Consider the following 18,496-nt stretch of genomic DNA (forward strand, 5'->3'; position numbering starts at 1 on the left):
CGACTCATGTTATCATATCGATTCGCTACTATCGATGATCATCAGATCAGATGGGTCTCTTTTCTAGTTCGAAGAATCGTGGCTCTCCGAGAAGGAAAATTTACATTTAATCCTTATTGATTTTTAAAATGAAGTTTCAAGTTAGTGGAAGAAGTAATTTATGTTCAAGTTATATGGTATGTAACTTGCACACATTTTAGAAAAGTTATTATAGTATGCACTAGTTTTCTTTCATTGTTACTATGTAAAGTAACCTCGACCTTGATAAACCAATACTTCAAAAGAGAATTTAAGAAATTGATGTAATCCTGTGCAGTGTTACATAAAATTTCAGTTAGTAGTAGTGATAGAAACTATAGCTAGGGAACAACTGTTTGTTTATTTCAAAATTTGCTAATTTTTTTACAGGTGGGAAAGATGTCGACTGCATATTCTTAGACAAGATTTCTACGCTAGAAGTTTCAACAGTGGTTGCCAAGCTTTCTTTTTTTGATTTTGTAGTAACTGGATACCATGGGATCCACAGAACCAGAACGCTCGCTGTCGGGAGGTTTTTCTCTACCACAATGGATGAAACACAAAGTTGGTGACAGGTAATTATGTAATGCATGTGTTAGTCTCAAATTTTTGGTTCCAGATAATAAAAATTACTTCAGCAACCTGATTTATAGAAGTTTACTTCGCAAATTGTTGAGTAACATTTCACGGCCCAAGTTCCGGTTGTTTAATTTTAAATTTATCATGGTAAAGAAGCATTGGTACTACTTTACTATACCAGAGATGATTTATTTTGCAATTTTTTACATTGCTAACGGACTCTTCTGCATTGCGGAACATTTCTTTAGGTGAAATAATGAATTTATAACGAAAATAATGTCTATTTCTGACATTAACGAGTACTTACTGTTGTTCCTTATTTCCCACAAACCATCCACGGGTAGCCCCAAAAATCATTGATGTTAGCCCAAAAATTCACGATAGCCCCACGAACCATCACGGGGACGAGGTATGCCTACTAGGTTAGGTTAGGCCTGTTAGGTTAGGTTCCATTAGCACTCCTTTTAGCGTTCAATTTAGCATATATGGACAACATCGTGGCGGCAGCAGCAATAGCGCATCGGAAATAGATTTTCGTAGAAAACCACATGCATTCGCATTAAAATAGATCAAAACTACATTCCCGAACATCAACAACGCTACAGAAAATGATTTGTGTAAGTACTTTCTCCTGTAAATTTGAAGAAATCAGTCTCCGGTATAGTAAAGTGTTACCGAAGCATTTTTCATAGTTAACACATACTTCAGAGTCTTAATGATTACTTACTGCTTTTTTGTGTACAACAATTTCTCCCTTCCATATAGGGACTTCTGTTTCATGTTCATAGAGTGCAAAGAGGTATTACATCACAAAATGCTTTTGTTGTTACGCTGAGCAAATTTAGGATACAGTATTAATAAAACATCCCTAAGTGTTTCTGTTAGGTGGGTCAGGTTTAGAGCTCTTAGCATTAAAATAATGTGTCTAAATACTTCCAACACCTGACCATGCAAAATCTGGTCTCAAGCTCACAACTCTCTTCGAGCCTTGCATTAATATCCACTAAAATCTGTGGCTGGGATGACAGGAAACCAAAAGCAGCTGCTCACTGCAAAATGTGGTGGTAAATATTTACTGTCCGTCGGACACCTATAACTTATTTGTTTCATCAATATTTGACATTCATACTCACATATCTGCTTCGTAGAACATTCCTTAAGGTGTATTGACGTTTTTTTCATCAAAGTAATTGCAATTTTTCACATTTAGAGTACTTTTTTCTCGTAGTCTTTTCACTTGCTTGAGACACAATATAGCACGTACACCTTCCCACATAATCGTGCGTCGTGCTTGTGATTTGTCGATTTTCATTCCTTATGCAGTGTTTCAACCTTCGGAACCCAAGAAATACCTGTGAACAAATCTCATCTGATCCTTTTTTATATATATACAACTTTTTCGCATCCGTGGGAATGCGAATGGTGGGAAATTTAAACTAAAAAATTATTTTTGTTTGAAATTTTTGAGTCCAAATTTCCCACCAATTCCGGGCTCCGCCCCTGGGGTAATTGACGTACCGCCTCCAACTGCCGACACGGCCCCGCCTCCATTTCGGCTCTCCGGCTTTCTCTATAGAGTCCCTGTTAAAGGCATGTTAGAAATTGGCCGCAGTCACCTGCCCCCAAATGGGCCCCAAACTTTTAAATTTGAAGAAATCAGTTTGCAGGATATGGAGAACTTAACCTGAATTTCACCACGCTTCCACGACATGTCATATTAGGCATATACCCACAGCCTATTCCTTCTAACGAGTAGCTTACATTCACTGTCACATTTTCGACATTCCTTTCCTTTCTTCACGATCCCGTGTTCATTTAAATTAAAAAATCCACTGGATCTTCCACACCTGGTACGAATTTCACCACGCATCCACGACACATCATATTTCTAACTCTCGTTGCAAACACAAACAGTTCAAAACACTGGATACCCAATGAACATGAACAAAACACAATCACGACGCGTGATGATGTATGAAGGTGAACGTGCCAAAGTCTATTGTCCGTCGGGAATTAATTTACAACAAACATGAATTTCCACTATGAAACATTCCCACATCACACAAAACACCTTCCCGATGTTAGACAATGCTACAGGAACTTATTACGGTAAGTATGTTTTTTTCTGTAAAAATGAAGAAATGTGTCCGAAGCATAGTAAATTAGTACCAATGTGGTCACTCACATAAACTACCTTTCAAATTATAATTTTGGTAACAATTTAGAATATCGGAAACATATTTCTTCATTTTTACAAAAGAAACTACTTACGGAAATGAGTTTGTCTTAAGGTTTACAACATTGGTAGAGGTATTTTCTTTCATCGTGGAATATATTTACCAGGAAACCATGTATTTTTCAAGAGAAATATCTCACCGACTCACAATTGCCATTGTTTTAATTTGCCTCCCGAACCTAAACTGGATGCAGCGTACGTTTCATGATGTAACCCTCTGTCAGTGTTTCCAACCCCCCTTTTTTTTTCACTATGCCTGCCTAACCTAACCTTATCGGAAAATGTTCGTGGGGCTATCCGTCAGCTACCGATGCATAATGTACAATTTCCACCGGTGACGAATACGATAGTAGGTATTTTTCAGTGAAGAAGGTTGAAAGCACTGCATAACCACAACGTGAGTCAAGATGTGGCCACCATATTTTGTGTTACGGAAGCGAGGAAAGAAATCACTCAGTATGTGAAAAATTGTTTGTTTTCGTGTAAAAAGCATAATGGCCCCTTGAACTATGTTCCGCAATACACAATTGGTAAGTACGAACCATGCCAAACACAAAATATCTGATTTTAATGTGTTTCCGATATACTAAACTGTTACCATAATTCCTCTCGTAAATAGTACTTGAAGCATATAACTGTGCTAATTAGTTTCTCGAAGCTTCGAACTTACTTCCACAATAATTTCCAGTATTCTAATGCACAAGTGAAAAATCATTCTCAAGAAAACATGCAGTAAGTAATTGCTAAAACTCATAAGTATGTGTTACTTATTCATGGAATGTTACATGAAGGTTTTTTCCTATATCAGTTGTTTAGTATTTAATGATTGTAACAAAAACCTTTCATGCAGTAAATTCTCCCTGAAAGTGATAGAAATTCTCCAATATCTTCCCATTGTAAATGTTACATCACAGTGTGTCATCATTTTCTATGATTTGACAGTGCAGGTCGATTTGGTTCATCACCTGAACTTAGAACTATCCGTGAAGAATCTAGTAATGAACAAGGAGGGTCAAATGCTTTGTAAGTTGATTCTTGTGTGATGCATGTGTGTGTCCATTGGAAAACAAACTGTGCTAGAACCACCGAATGTGCAGGCATGCACTTGTTTTGTGGCACCTTAAGTTTCATGCGATTTGAGCATGTATCTCCTATTAAAAAGCAAGGAATCATAAAATCAAATGTGATGATTTATGATATGTGAGAATGTGGAGAAACCAGGTAGCATCAAACAGAATACGTCCCTATACCCATTGTGACATTTGTGACTGTAATACTTTCTTTTGTTCTCTCATAGTGAGATTTAAAGGTAAAAAACCTGTAATGGTAAAAATCCAAACTACCTTGTAGCGGGAAAATTAAAGTACGTAGCAAGAAACAAATTAAGAAATTGGTTCCAAGTTTTTACCCTTTATCAGGGTCAAAATCTGGAAGAGAAAGGAAATGATTCAAGTTCAGAGGTATCCCCTGAACAGAGTTTTTAATTTTCTGGTTACAAGGCAAGTTGGATTTTACCATGATTGTTCTGGCACATTACTTAAGAAGTTTTTGTTTAAATTAACATACTTAATAGTAAGTAGTTGGTGTTAATTAAATCTTATAACAGCCTTACTAACTCTTAACTGTAAATGGTAATGTTTTACTAATGTAACAGCCGTGCCACCCATCAAAGTCGGGGTTTTGAACATTTTAAGTATTTTTGTTTTGTTTCCAGATAAAATTAACAGGTTGTTTTGTGTTAATATTGCTAAGGTTTGTAACTTCCTTGACAAATAATATATTTTAAAATAAATTAAAGATGTGATTCTACCAGAGATTTGAATACTAAATGTAATACTTGTTTAATCCTTACCTACTGCTAAATTGTTAACAAAGAGATTGTACCAGATAAGAATTTATATAATTGAACATTCCACTTTGATTTCTTTGTTTAATCTTGATGCAGTGGTGTATCAAGTGAGCATTTTCCTGTTCTGTCTTTCCAATTCTAACACATTAGAATGATTTCTTATTGTTGTATAAAGTTTCTTGTACATGCCCCTCTTGCACCCCCAGCCCCACATGCGATATTTGTGATATATGAAATACTGGTCATGGTTTTGATGTGCAAGATGTGTGTGTTAATAACAGCAGAAAATGTCAACCTCACCTCCATGTAGTATACCCTGGACTGTATTATTGCCAGTGATCAGAATGCTACAGTTTAAAAGTAATTTCGCTACAGATAAATTTATCAAAAAGTCGCTCACTACGCTACTCCTGTTTGTTACTTTTGCATAAAAAACTTAAACAACCATATGGATATTCATTAGGAGCCCCTAGTGTGACATGTGTACTTGCTGGAAAATAGATTGTTATTTATTATCATGATCCCTGTCATTCGATAATTTGATAGCAGTGTTTCTTCATTTACTTATTTTTATTATAGGGTTTGTTACAACGTACCTATGTAAGTGGCATATCAATTCAAATTTGATGTCTCAGTATTGCAATTAGGGTTTTGCAAAAATTAGTGATTATAACTATAGACAAATACAATTTGGTAGGATTATTTATGTTTATATATCAATATATTTTTCTTGAGAATAAATATATATTTTTTTTTAATAGACTGATATGAAGGCATGATAGATAACCAGATTTTCTGAGTAATAAATTTTGTCTTTATGAACGTCCTGCAAAAGTAAGCGTTAATGTCGATTTTTTTGATACCTTAAAATGCTGAGAAGAAATGTAGCTGTAGCGAAAAATTTCATTTTTTTCAAGATTCTGTATTGCTTGATTTCGCTAATACTCCATCTCACTATCTCGTTACCGAAGGATCTGGACTCAAGCCCTGACCTGTGCATCAGTGTTTCTTTTAATCACTCTTCACCTGTTTAATTTAATCATCGTTCATCGTCATGGCATTGATTAAGTAAAATGATGAAAGAGCAGCGCTAACTAACAAAAATACAAATTATTTCCTCCCAGGGCACTGCGAAATCAGGATTCTAGAGTTCTCTGTTTATGATTGTCCCTCATCACTTCCATAAGCTCATTAGCTACTTATCTACTTATCGCAATTAAATCTATACAGCTAGAAAAAGTGATGAAAGCTGGCAAAAATTCAACATAGTAAAAGGGGGATAAACTGGTAACAAAATACTTTTTTTTTGTAGTTTGTTTAATAATATTCATTTGGTTTCTTGAATTCTGGGATACATATTTCATTTCATTATTCACTTTAAAGCAAAGCACATATGAACAAGAACGAGCGTTTGTCATGGTTTTGAATTCCAGCCTGGGTATGGGTGTTCTTTGCGAGGTTCCTTCATGAATTTCATCATATTATCACTCATCATCATCTTCGCGTCAACCAAATGTGTCAGAGAAGAAAAGTAAAATAAACCGAACCAAGAATGCACGTACTCTTTATGGCTGTTCTTCAGAGGATTTATTAATGAATCTAGGGGAAACCAATCCTCTATCTGTTCCTATAGGCGATAGACTGGAGTACTTGAAAACACGGGCTTTCAACCATTGCAGGGTGTGGGAGGGGGCAAGGGATTTAAAGGCAGAAATCTTCAGTTTCCTTTCCAGCAGCTGTCTCTACCTTAAACTGGTGAGGTGTTGGGAAAGGCAGCTAGAGGAGCTCCTTCTAGCCTTGCTTGCTGATCACACCGAGGGACAGGAAGTGCATGAAAAAAAAGTCTTGCATATTAACTGTGGCTTCAACAAGACAATAAATATTGTGATTTGAAAATAGATGCAAGATTGATTGATATTTCACTGCTAAACTAGCTACTCCTCAGTGCACGTCACTCATTATTGCAGAGTCTTGATGCTCTGCTGGCTGGACTCTCAGCCAATATAATCCTCTGTGGTGTTTATATGTGCTTGTTCCTTCATCCATCTCATCACTATTCATCCTCATCTTCACGATTAGCCAAATGGCAGATAAGTGAAGTAAAACAAATAAACAAACATCAGAAAAGTAGTATCTGCTGAAAATGTAAGTCTTACCTGGACTATGATGTGGGAGAAGTGCATCATGTGCATAGTGTCTTGGCAACTATATTTTTTGTCAAAGTTAAGTGGTGGTACACAAGAGGAATACCACGACGATACTCGGATTATCCAGATGCATATACAATATGAAATATTGTATCAAGATTAGGATCAATCTTATCATTTACAGCAGTAATTATTATAATTTTTATTGTGATCATATGTCCCGGAGAACGTGACACCCATAGTATGTGAACCCGTCTTGATGGCAGTGTGATGGACGATTATCATACAGAAGGCAGTGGTAATTCATTGTTGACTCAACCACCATGGCCCTGAATAAACAGCATTCGTCAACCAAATTAGCCACTCTTCAGGGGAGAAATCCCAGAGAATGCAACAGGCAGCTGATGGAAACTGTGGGAAATAGTGTCCTACCTTGGTATGCACCTCTTTTGTTGTAATACTAATGTATACTTTCAGACTTGTAAACACATGTGGCAAGATGCTATCTTTAAGGATATTTGCTCGCTTCTCTATCCTACACCTGCTACACGTGATCTGTATTGTTCGTACATTCTATGGCACTGTACAATACCCCTTCCATTTCTTATGTCCGTGCCAGTCCTACATTCTTGCGACAAAAATAGTGCTTGCATTACACACGCACCCCCCCTCTCTCTCTCTCTCTCTCTCTCTCTCTCTCTCTCTCTCTCTCTCTCTCTCTCTCTCTCTCTCTCTCTCTCTCTCTCTCTCTCTCTCTCTCTCTCTCTCTCTCTCTCTCTCTCTCTCTCTCTCTCTCTCTCTCTCTCTCTCTCTCTCTCTCTCTCTCTCTCTCTCTCTCTCTCTCTCTCTCTCTCTCTCTCTCTCTCTCTCTCTCTCTCTCTTTTTTTGTCATTTTTTATGCTGTAATCCTTCTTCATATGAACACTCTAATTATCTACTTACCATAGCAATGTTGGTAACTTCTTTCAACTACTTCGGATTGTAGTTAGTTATAAAAAATCCAAATAAGTGTATTACATGCTACCTATTGCAGTTCTGTTTATTAAGATTGTGTTATAGACAGACCTGCAATTGTGAAATTTAGGATGATAGATACTAGGTGATGCCTTGGTGGCTTAGTTGTAGAGCATGGGAATGGGATGCCACCAGCCCAATTTCAATCCCTAGTAGTACCACAAATTTACACTAACTTTTCAATAGGTCATTGTTATATTGTTTCTTGTAATATTTTCTGCAATTTTTCTTCATAGGTATGACTTTGACGATACAGTTTCCTTTTCCCCACCTTCACATGATGATAGCTTCTTCTATATTCGGTATCCTAAAGGCAAAACTCACCAGAATGATTTAAAATTATCTCATCAACCTCATGCAGAAGATTCTTCAAGACCAAAGGCATGCACTTCTCAGCAACACGAAGGAATTCCAAAAATCAAGCTTCATTCAACACAGAGTGAGTATGATGCAGAACAATAATTTTATTCCTTCAAGTTTTTTTTTATTACTTAAGAATTATGCCAGCTCGATACTAATATGGATTTTTTTTTTTTATCTCAAGTGTTCAAAAATATATCTTTAAATCTGTTACAGTAATCATAAAATCGAACTCCCAAGATTGATTACAAGTGTTGCAATAAAATTGTTTAATTTATTTATATCATGGATGATGATTTGTACCAACATGATTCATGTTAATTAATTTACACTTTTGATACATGAAATCCTGGTCGTGGTTCAGTTGTGCAAGATTTGTGTGTGAATAACAGCAAAATACTACATGCTGAGAATTATAGTCTTACCTGGACTGATTGATTGATTGATTTTGCTTTATTTTACTTCGCTTTTTGTGCCACTTTTGGCTAATTTGCGAAGATGAGAATGAGTAATGACATGATGAATTTGATGAATGGACACTCACAAACATCCATGCCCAGGCCAGTATTCGAACCGGGACCCCTGCCGCCGTAGTACGATGTGCTAACTACAAGGTAACCAAAAATGTTCTTACCAATTTTGACATCCCATTCATCATGCACTCAGAGAGGAAACTAAATGACGCATGTGGCTGCCAAGCGATCGGGAGTTAGTCTGACCTTCGACTGTCGATAATACAGGCACGTTACGTGCACACAGCAGTCATAGCTCGTCCAGTGTCGAAGAGAAATGGAGGTATCGAAGCAGCTTGTTTGCATGTGTTTGTTGTATGACTTTAAAGTGGGCCTGTCAGCTGCCGCATTTGCCAGGCATTTGGGGAGAATGCTGTGAACGAACGCACTGCCAGGCATTGGTTCCAGAAATTGCGTTCGGGAGATGTGAGCCTTTCGGATGAACCTCGCAGTGTACAACCACATGTGTTGGATAACGAGGCCCTGTAAGCAGCCATCGAGGAGGACAGAGGTCTAACATGTGATAACTTGCAGAAAGGTTCCATGTTTCCGCTAAAACAGTCAGACTGCACCTGCATGGGATAGGGAAGTCATACAAGTTAAGCAAGTGGGTACGCCACACATTGTCGGCAGCCAACAAGGAACAACGAGTGACAGCCTGTTTGTCCTTGCTCACTCTGCACCTGAACAGACCCATATTTGATCACTTGCTCACTGGTGACGAAAAGTGGGTTGACTCTCCCAAGCGTACCAGACATTGGTTGTCGCCACGTGACCCTGTTCCTCATACCTCACTCTCTGTATTGTGGAATTATCAGCAAGTGGTGCATTACGAGCTCCTTCCACCTGGTCAGACCATCAGCTGACCTCTACTCTCAGCAGTTGCAAAAGGTGCACCGTGCATTGTGGCAGAAGGAGCCGGCATTGGTGAATCGCAAGGGTGTGCTGTTCCTGCACGACAATGCCAAGCCACATGTGGCAAAGAGGACCCAGGAGACCCTTCAGCAACTTGGCTGGGAGACACTGTGCCATCCACCATATTCACCGGACCTTGCACCAACAGATTACCACCTGTTTCATTCCCTCGACAACCACCTCCATGGGAGATCCTTCGCAAATGAGGGAGACCTGCGGAACGCACTCACGGACTTCTTTGCATCCAAGCCCGCCGAGTTTTATCACCAGGGTATTGTGCAGCTGCAGGAATGTTGACAAAAGGTGTTGGATGCTGATGGAGATTACTTTGAAACCTTTGAAACCTAAAGGTATGTACCATCCACTGTATTGTTCTTTGTTTATCACTGTTCTAGAATGGCAAGAACTTTTTTGGTTTCCTTGTACTTCGCCACGGGGGCTGGCTCTTACCTGGACTCAAACGCAGGATAAAGTGTTGTCTTAAGTCCACTTTATGCAAAGAAAGGATAACCAGGACTGGACTTGCAGTTTTTGGGATATGAACCACTGTGCCTTGCCTCAACCAGGTATTGAACCTGGCACCCCTTGATTACAAGATGACAATGTTACCACTCTGCCATAAGGGAGGTCCTTGCATAAAGCTGTTCACAGCGTAAGTGTATGCCATTCTTCAATTAAATTAGAACTATCAGAATGAATATTCCAATTTGAAAAGTTGTGATTAGAATAACAGATTATTTAATTTCATTTGTGTGAAATAAATAAAAGCTTCTTCAGCTTCCTCTTTATAATGTTTGCAACAGAACCAGCGTTTATTATCTGTGCATGTCTTGTCTGTCCATCTTTCCCAAGTGATTGTTTTCTCTGTTGCCGTTTCCATCACCTTTTCCCACGATACACCTGTCACTTAAAGGTGAGCTAATATTTTAGAATCCATACACTAGTAAAAGTCATTTTTGAGCTTCATAAAGTGTCAACTGGAAATTTGTCAGGGAATTGTCGCCCTGCATGTATACGTATTGAGTTCCATTTGGGATACTTGACCCAAAATAAAGAGGTTTTCTCAGGCAATCAACCAGGTGATTTCCAGAAGTCTATCCGGAAGTCACCTGGTTGATTGCCCGAGAAAACCTCTTCATTATTTACCACCAGGAAAGCTTCAAGAATTATTTACCCAAAATGTGAGAAATCATTTTCTGTGGCCGCGGTGGCTCAGTCGGTAACGTGTCTGGCTACCATGGTAAAGGTCCCGGGTTCGATCCCCGGCCGGTTCAAATCCGGGAACTTTTCTAACGATGGAAGGGGCCCCGGTGCCCACCCAGCATCGAATAACATGGGTACCTGGAGGAAACCCTGGGGGGTAAAGGCGGTCAGGGGCGTGATGCTGATCACATCACCCCCACTCACGACGGGATCAGAAAGTGTGGGGCGTTACTCCCACACCCCCTATATGCCTTCATGGCGTGGTGCTATGCACAGGGGAGCACTTTACTTTTTTTACTTTGTTTTATTGCAATGGAATGAATGTTTACATGGCCATTAGACAAAATCATAATACAATAAAGAAGTGTAAAAGAAAAGTTAAATTATATTGTAGGAAATACAGGTAATACAGATCATAATTTTTATTTATTTGTAGGGAAGAATTCCCCATTATAGAGGTACATTTATCACAAAATGAGGGTGTGTACTGCAATGTGAAGTGAAAGGAAAAAGACTTAAAAATATTAACATGTGCATATTATGGTGACTCCATTTTTCCAAGAGTTCTAGTGCAGTAGTTCTTAACTTTTCACTTAGTATGGACCTCTATGAATATCATTTGTAAGAAAGACAACGATGTTGTGCTGGATGTCATTCAGCAGAACCTCGGTTTTCACTTAACCTTCCCAATTTCTTCTTAGTCGACAGTTGGTAGTTTCGGAGAACAAATCATAATGTGGGTGCTTGTGCACCGCCAGATTGAACCTCAACCTTGCCACACCCATTTCTTATGGCAGGTCAGTCATTCTCTGCCCACCCCTCTGATAGTCTTCTGCAGTTCGGCCACATCCGTACTTCTCTTCATATTGGAAATCTTATAATGGGTTCACCTGTCAGCAGTTGCCTTGTCCTGGTTGTCTGACTCCCTGAACATAGCTAGGTCATAAACTTGCATTCTCTTGTAGCTAAAGCATGCAATGACTTCCGAGGGAGGCTTTCCAGTGTGAAGCAATTCCACTCTTCGTGGTCCATGTCCGAGCAAATCCCAGTTGATGACTGTATTGGTGGTTTCTTCTGGAATGACCTCATCATACCTTCAGTAAAAAAGTACCCGGAATTTGGCTGCTAAAAGTCCTACATTGGAGGTATCGAGAATTCATTTTGTCCATAGGATGTAGCACTGTACTGAATGACCATGCAGAGGGGCAGATTAATTTGTCCATCAGTTTTTGCACAGCAGCTGTTTACATCAGTTTTGTTGGCGAGCGTCCTGCGATTTGCAGAATGGACAAATATCGAGAAAAAAATTTGTTCGAAATTTTGTGTTGCCAACGAACTGTTGTGTGCTGAATCGTTGAAAATTATACAAAAGTCATTTGGTGATTCATGTCTGTCGAATACACAAGCTTATGCGTGGTACAAGGCTTTCAAAGAAGGCAGAGAAGTTGTTGCTGATTTGCCCCATTCTGGTCGACCTTCTACGTTGATGTCTGACGAAGACGTTGGAAAAATCAGGACAATGGTGCTTGAAAACCTGCATGTAAGTGAGAGAGAGGTGGGTCGTGAGCTTGGCATATCACACATATCTGATATGATTTCCCGAGCCTCTAGTGACTCAGCCTTCATGAAACTCATCATAACTGGTGATGAGGCATGGGTGTATGAGTATGACATGCAAACAGGTCAACAATCTTTGGAATGGCACTTCGAAAATGAACCAAAACTCAAAAAACCACACCAAAGTCGCTCAAAAATTAAGGTCATGCTCATTGTTTTCTTTAATTATTATGGTGTTGTGCACACAGAATTCCTTCCAGCCGGACAAACTGTGAATAAAGATTTTTATGTGACCGTTATGAGGCGTCTGCATGAGAATGTTCGCCGGAAAAGATCTTGTTATGGAAAAACAATTCTTGGATTTTGCACCACGATAATGCATCGTCGCACTCGTCACCTCTTGTTCGCTAGTTTTTGGCCAAAAACTCAACACATGTCCTCGCCCAAGCCCCATATTCTCCACATATGGCTCCGTGTGATTTTTTTCTCTTTCCACGACTCAAGTTATCACTTCAGGGAAGGCATTTCGAATCAATTGAGTCCATTAAAGGAAATTTGCAGAAGGAACTCAGGACGTTTGAAAAGTGTTTTGAAGACTGGTTTAAGCATTGGCATAAATGTTCTGCATCTGATGGGGCCTATTTTGAAGGCAGCAAAATAAAGTTGATAATTAACAACGTATTTTGTGTTTTATTCACAAATTCCGGGTACTTTTTGTACGTAGTAGTATATTGCCACATGTGAGGAATATGGCTGGCTGTCTTTATGTGTAACACTGCCTGATAAAATTCTGGATTTATGTCACTCTCCTGCATTGGCATGTTTTTACCTCAAGCAAGGAGTGGACCTGTATTTTACATTCCAATCAACTTATTTAACAATTGATACAGTATTTTTCTTGATCCTTCAGGCTAACTATGAGAACTTGCAACATTTCTTGAAAGGTTCGTGGACCCCACCCCCCTCTAAAGGGATTGTTGACCACAGGTTATTCTCTGGTATTTACATACATCATCAATGTGATTAAATGAAGTTACCATATTTACATGTGTATAATGTGCATTCTGGTGTTTGATGGAGAAAAGCAACAAACAACTATATGTCGTACATAATGTGCAGTACAATTCAAGTTAAAGTATTTGCTTTCTTAGTTGTAGGTCATAAAGCTGTTGCTATGCTGATCAAGAGTGAATTACATTATGCTATTCAATTACTTCCCCAACCCACGCCACCATCCCTCCCTTCCCTCAACTGTGTGTAGCATCCCAAAGCTTTCACATCTGCAACCACCTTGTTTATTCTGTAGTAAAAGAAAGGGAGATCAAAATTATGTTATGAATTTGCACTGCGCAGGAAGTTATTTTCTATTATTTCTCACCCAACAAATACTGCTGATACGCATCCCATGTGACCTGAGGTGCATGCTCGAATTCTCCCAGAACTGCACTTTTCTCAGTGTCGTAAAACGTTCTGTTACAAAGTGAAAAATCATCGGAAATATCAATTTCACTTTTATGTTTCTTTTTTTTTTTTTTTTTGTTTAAATATTATTGCTAAATAAATCCAACCTGGTAATTTATATTGAAGCCAGCTGATATATATGTGTTAAATGTGATGACATTGTAAAAAAATGTGTGGTGTCATGTTGGCTGTCTGAATTATTCTGTGCAAAATACGACAATGGTATTTGTGGGCAAAAATGTTGGAAAAAACATGCACATTACACATGAGTAAATATGGTATTCATTAAGATTAAATCCAGTGAATTAAGTTTGGTGGCAATGACAACATCAAGTGTTTGTCTATACGCAATGCATGAAGATGAGCATTTTTATTGATTCACTACTGTATGATGTGTTTTATCAGCATGAGATAAAGCATGTTTATATTTAATTCTTACACAGAGCTATTTTTTCTTCTTTTCAGAACATGAATGTAGTACTAGCGCAATGAAGAAACCATTATTAGTTAACGAAGAAGTTAAACGTGATGGAGCTTGTACTGACTCAGTTATCAAGGTGGCATACCAAATGTCCAATCAGATTTCCTCCAACCAGTCCTCAACCCTATCTGTCAAACAAGGTGATATGAATCTTGTAGAGAGAGTTTGCAAATCTCTTCCTGCTACACCATTTGCAACACCCAGCACCACTCCAGAATCCTCACCTCGCATCCCACGAAAAAATGCTCCCTTGCCAAATCGATACTTTACAGGATCCTTTGCAGCCAACGAAGGTTCGCAGAGTTCTGAACAGTCATCAGTGTACACAGGTAGTTGGCTGTTCACCAGCCTGCTTGGACAACGTGATCCCGTCACTGCAGTTGTTGACCGTCCTGGGACTTTGGTTCCGATCACCGAAACCGATGAAAGCACTCGTGCATCCCCAGAATTAAGAAGAAACAAATCAGAAGGCCAGCTTTTGAGCCCGACCAAGGAACGTAAAGAAAGTGATTCTTCATCTCCTATACAGTCACCAGACTCTGACTCTGAACATTGCCCCTCCGTTATTTCGGCTATAGAAAAAAGTGGTCTGAAGGAAGTGAAAATTGTCAAACCCAAACCTTCAGAATTGAGAGAAATGAATTTCTGGTCACCAACATCAATGTAAAATACACCATATACAATTCTGTCTATGTTAATTACTATATGTATAATTTGACTGTAACAACTCATAGTAGTTTTACTAAAGTATTGAATGTTGTTTAGTTTCCTATGTAGCAGTTAATGCTTGTATTTAATCACTGTAATACGATGTACTTGCAGTACTAATTAAAGCTTGGAATTATTGGTAGGCTTCATGTAACCTGCAACAATACTCCTGTGAGTATTTGTGTCCATTCCTTGTATTGCTGTACATACATACATTCAGATATTTTCTAATCCCATGATATCCAGTTACTATTATGACTTGTAGTATAAAGCTATTAATCAATAACCATTTTCGCTAACTGTGTTTTTATTCATGGTCTTGCTGTTCTGGAACATGTCTGTTTTCATGGTAGCTTTGTTTCGTTACTTTGTATTAAAATATATTGCGCATATTGTTGGTATGATTGATTTTCTTCAGGATTATGTGTTTTGTGTGATTTTCTTCAGGATTATGTGTTTTGTGTTTGTGATTTTTAGAATTGTAAGTACTTTAGAATATTTTTTTCTCTGGAGTTTCAGTAGATAGTTGTTCAGGTTTTTTATGTCCATGTAAATATTATCTCAGAATATAAATGTACTTTTCGGAAACCAATTATTTCTGTAGTATTACAGTGAAGTTCATTGTGTACTTACAGAACAGTCGCATTGTTTATAATTTAAAAAAAAGTTAAATTTTCTTTACATATATCACAAATTGTACTTATAATATCCATCCTTTTCAGTTGTTAATAATATTTGTAATTTTAAATGTTCTTCATTCCATGTTTATGTAAAGGTGTGAGTGGCATTCAGAATGCATACATACATGTTGCTTAAAGTATAACGTTTCATTTATTATTAACATTATATACCTATGCACTTGTATGCAATACTTAACCATGTGGGTGATAAACTATTTCATACATCACTTATGAGAAATTATTAGAACACTTGAACATTTTTCTGTGTTGCTTTCAATTCAGCTTCGTACTTATTTCCTGTTTTTTGTGGTTTGCACCATTCTTATTTCTGGCCAGTATAATTTAAAGGCCACTGTATATCTCATAAACCGTATGGCTCCCTGATGGTGTAGTGGTAATGTTGTCATGTTGTAATCAAGAGTTCCCGCAGCAGGCACATGGTGGTTTGGATCTCACTTTAAACTGTAGGTTCAGTCCAGAGTAGCATATTTGTGCATAAAATGGACATAAAACAAAACATCAAATTCATAGACTGTACAAAGGATTTGAAAACAGAAATTCGATGTACCTAATGCAATAATATTTGTTATGTTACGGTGTGCCATGGATTCAACTGTCATTTACAAGTGAATGTAGGAACTAGGAATTATTCTTTCATTCATTGTAAAAATGTTTTCTTTTTTTTAAAAAAAAACCTTCTTTATCATTTTTTGATCATGTTGAAATCATTCTCTTTTTCACCATTCTAAATAATTATAAAGTAGTTTAAAGTACCAATAAAGAATATAGTATGTTGTCACAAAAACATTATTCTTAATTTTTATTGTGAATGTGCAAGTTGGGAAATAAAGGATTGATTGTTATTCCCGAAATGGTGAAAAACTAATCCACAGCTTTAATTGTTCCATAATGAATTCTCGATATCATAATTTAGGCAAATTCATATCACAAAATTTACAGAAAATAATGTTAGTTCATAGTAAGTGATGGTGGTGGGGGTGGGGTCATGCTCTAATTTACACTATTATCTTGCATCATTCCCTTGCTGATAATGCCCTTGGGATGAAGTATTTAACAGATTTTTTTGTCCCTAATTATTTTTGCTTTACAATTGAAATTTCATATATATCACTATTTTTATACTACAAGCTAATATCTAAATATAATTTTTGATATTAATGAATTCATATTCCAAGTATGGATAATCCAAATCAATTCTCATGGTAAAGTGGACTCAAAATCAATGAATTGAATAATATTTTAGAAAGGAAGGCTTTGCTAGTTTTCACAGGAGGAAAAAAGAAGTTTGGTAAGCTCCATTCTTGTACTTATTCTTTACTAGGTAATACATATGTAGGAAAATCATTGCTGCCTAGATGTAATTGTTTACTTTAATCTTGCAAAAATATAGTGACATTTGTGTGTTCAATTATGGACTTATTGGTCATTTTTTTCTTTGTGGTATATATTGTTCTCTAATATGAGATTATTAGATGGTAATTGTGAAGTGTGTTGTTCCGAAGACTTGTTATTGTTCCTTTTCATGTTTTTTTGATTGATAATATGTTCCTACATAATTACGGACTTGTAATGAAATGAATATTTGTCTCATTTGGAAAATCAATTTTAAAAAATGTGTACGCATTTGATTGTTCTCATGTACAGTCTTGTAAATAAATTTGTTAACACATCAGAAGAGCGTGTTTGTAGCATTTGTAATCTTGGAAAAATAAATTTTACTGTTACGGAAGAGTTTAGAACATTAAGAAATAGTTACTTTATAATATCTTTACAATATCTAACTTTAATCTGCTCAACGTTTTAATGTTTGCACAGATAGACATCTTTCTCAAAAGCTAAGAATAACTTTTAGGCACTTTTAAACAAATAAAATTTCTCTTATTGTATACACAGAATTTGAAATGTTTGAATTTTTTTCCTTTGCGCTCAAGTATGTGTACTGTAAAGGATATTTTCATTTCATCTTACCTGCAATGTTGCAGGCCAATGAGCCTCTGGTGCCTGGAAATGCTCTCTGAGACACACGTGTGTTTGTAAATAAGTGGTAGAAAGCCAAGTAAAATAACACACTGTTTTGTAAAATGAAGTGAAAAGCTTTATCATTCAGTTTGGACATGCGCCATCTTATACACAGAAAATGAATTCAAATAATTAAAAGCTCAGTTTAAAATAAATTGAATTATGTTATTTTTACATCACTTTTCTGACACTTTCAACCAACTTTGACAATGAGGATGAGTGCTGATATGCTGAAGTTGAAGGGACACACTCAAAAGAACATCCATGCCCAGACTGGGATTTGAACTTGGGACCTCTGGTGTCAGCACACTGCCAGTGGCGTATTTGACCTGGTTTGCCACAATAATTCTTATTGTCTATATTCATCATATATTAATTAGATATAACAGAAATAAAACACCAAACACCAATGCAGACATACAAGTAACACGAAAACAGAAGCCCAACAACTTCAAATTTTCTCACAATTTCTATTGTATACGAAAAAAGAAAGTTTGTTTACTGGTGGGGAGAATATGCCACTGGACTGTGCTAACCACTCAGAGTTAAATATAAAAGTTTGCAACATTCACCCCCACACAACACAGGAGCACAGCAAAGCAGGCTGCGCTCCACACTTAGATACGCCAATTAGGAGGATGGCAAAAGTCTACCCATATGTGCTAACTTCATAACAGTCGTTGAACATAGACTCCTATAAATATATCTTGGCTTACTGGGATAAGGAAAGGTTACA

At 37.4% G+C, this 18,496-nt stretch overlaps 1 protein-coding gene across 1 annotated transcript; it reads left to right on the forward strand.

Moving 5' to 3' along the window:
• The first annotated feature begins 21 nt into the window (after window positions 1-21).
• Window positions 22-17,472, forward strand: LOC145997471 (uncharacterized). The gene is made up of 4 exons (XM_083134557.1): window positions 22-176; window positions 409-593; window positions 8,080-8,282; window positions 14,317-17,472. The coding sequence occupies exons 2-4, from the start codon at window positions 514-516 to the stop codon at window positions 14,997-14,999; spliced, it is 966 nt and encodes a 321-aa protein (XP_082990683.1). The 5' UTR covers window positions 22-176; window positions 409-513; the 3' UTR covers window positions 15,000-17,472.
• The last annotated feature ends 1,024 nt before the right edge of the window (window positions 17,473-18,496 follow it).

The sequence above is a fragment of the Lepisma saccharinum genome, chromosome 1 (assembly GCF_977018435.1).
Source record: "Lepisma saccharinum chromosome 1, izLepSacc3.1, whole genome shotgun sequence".
NCBI classification, from domain to species: Eukaryota; Metazoa; Arthropoda; class Insecta; order Zygentoma; family Lepismatidae; genus Lepisma; species Lepisma saccharinum.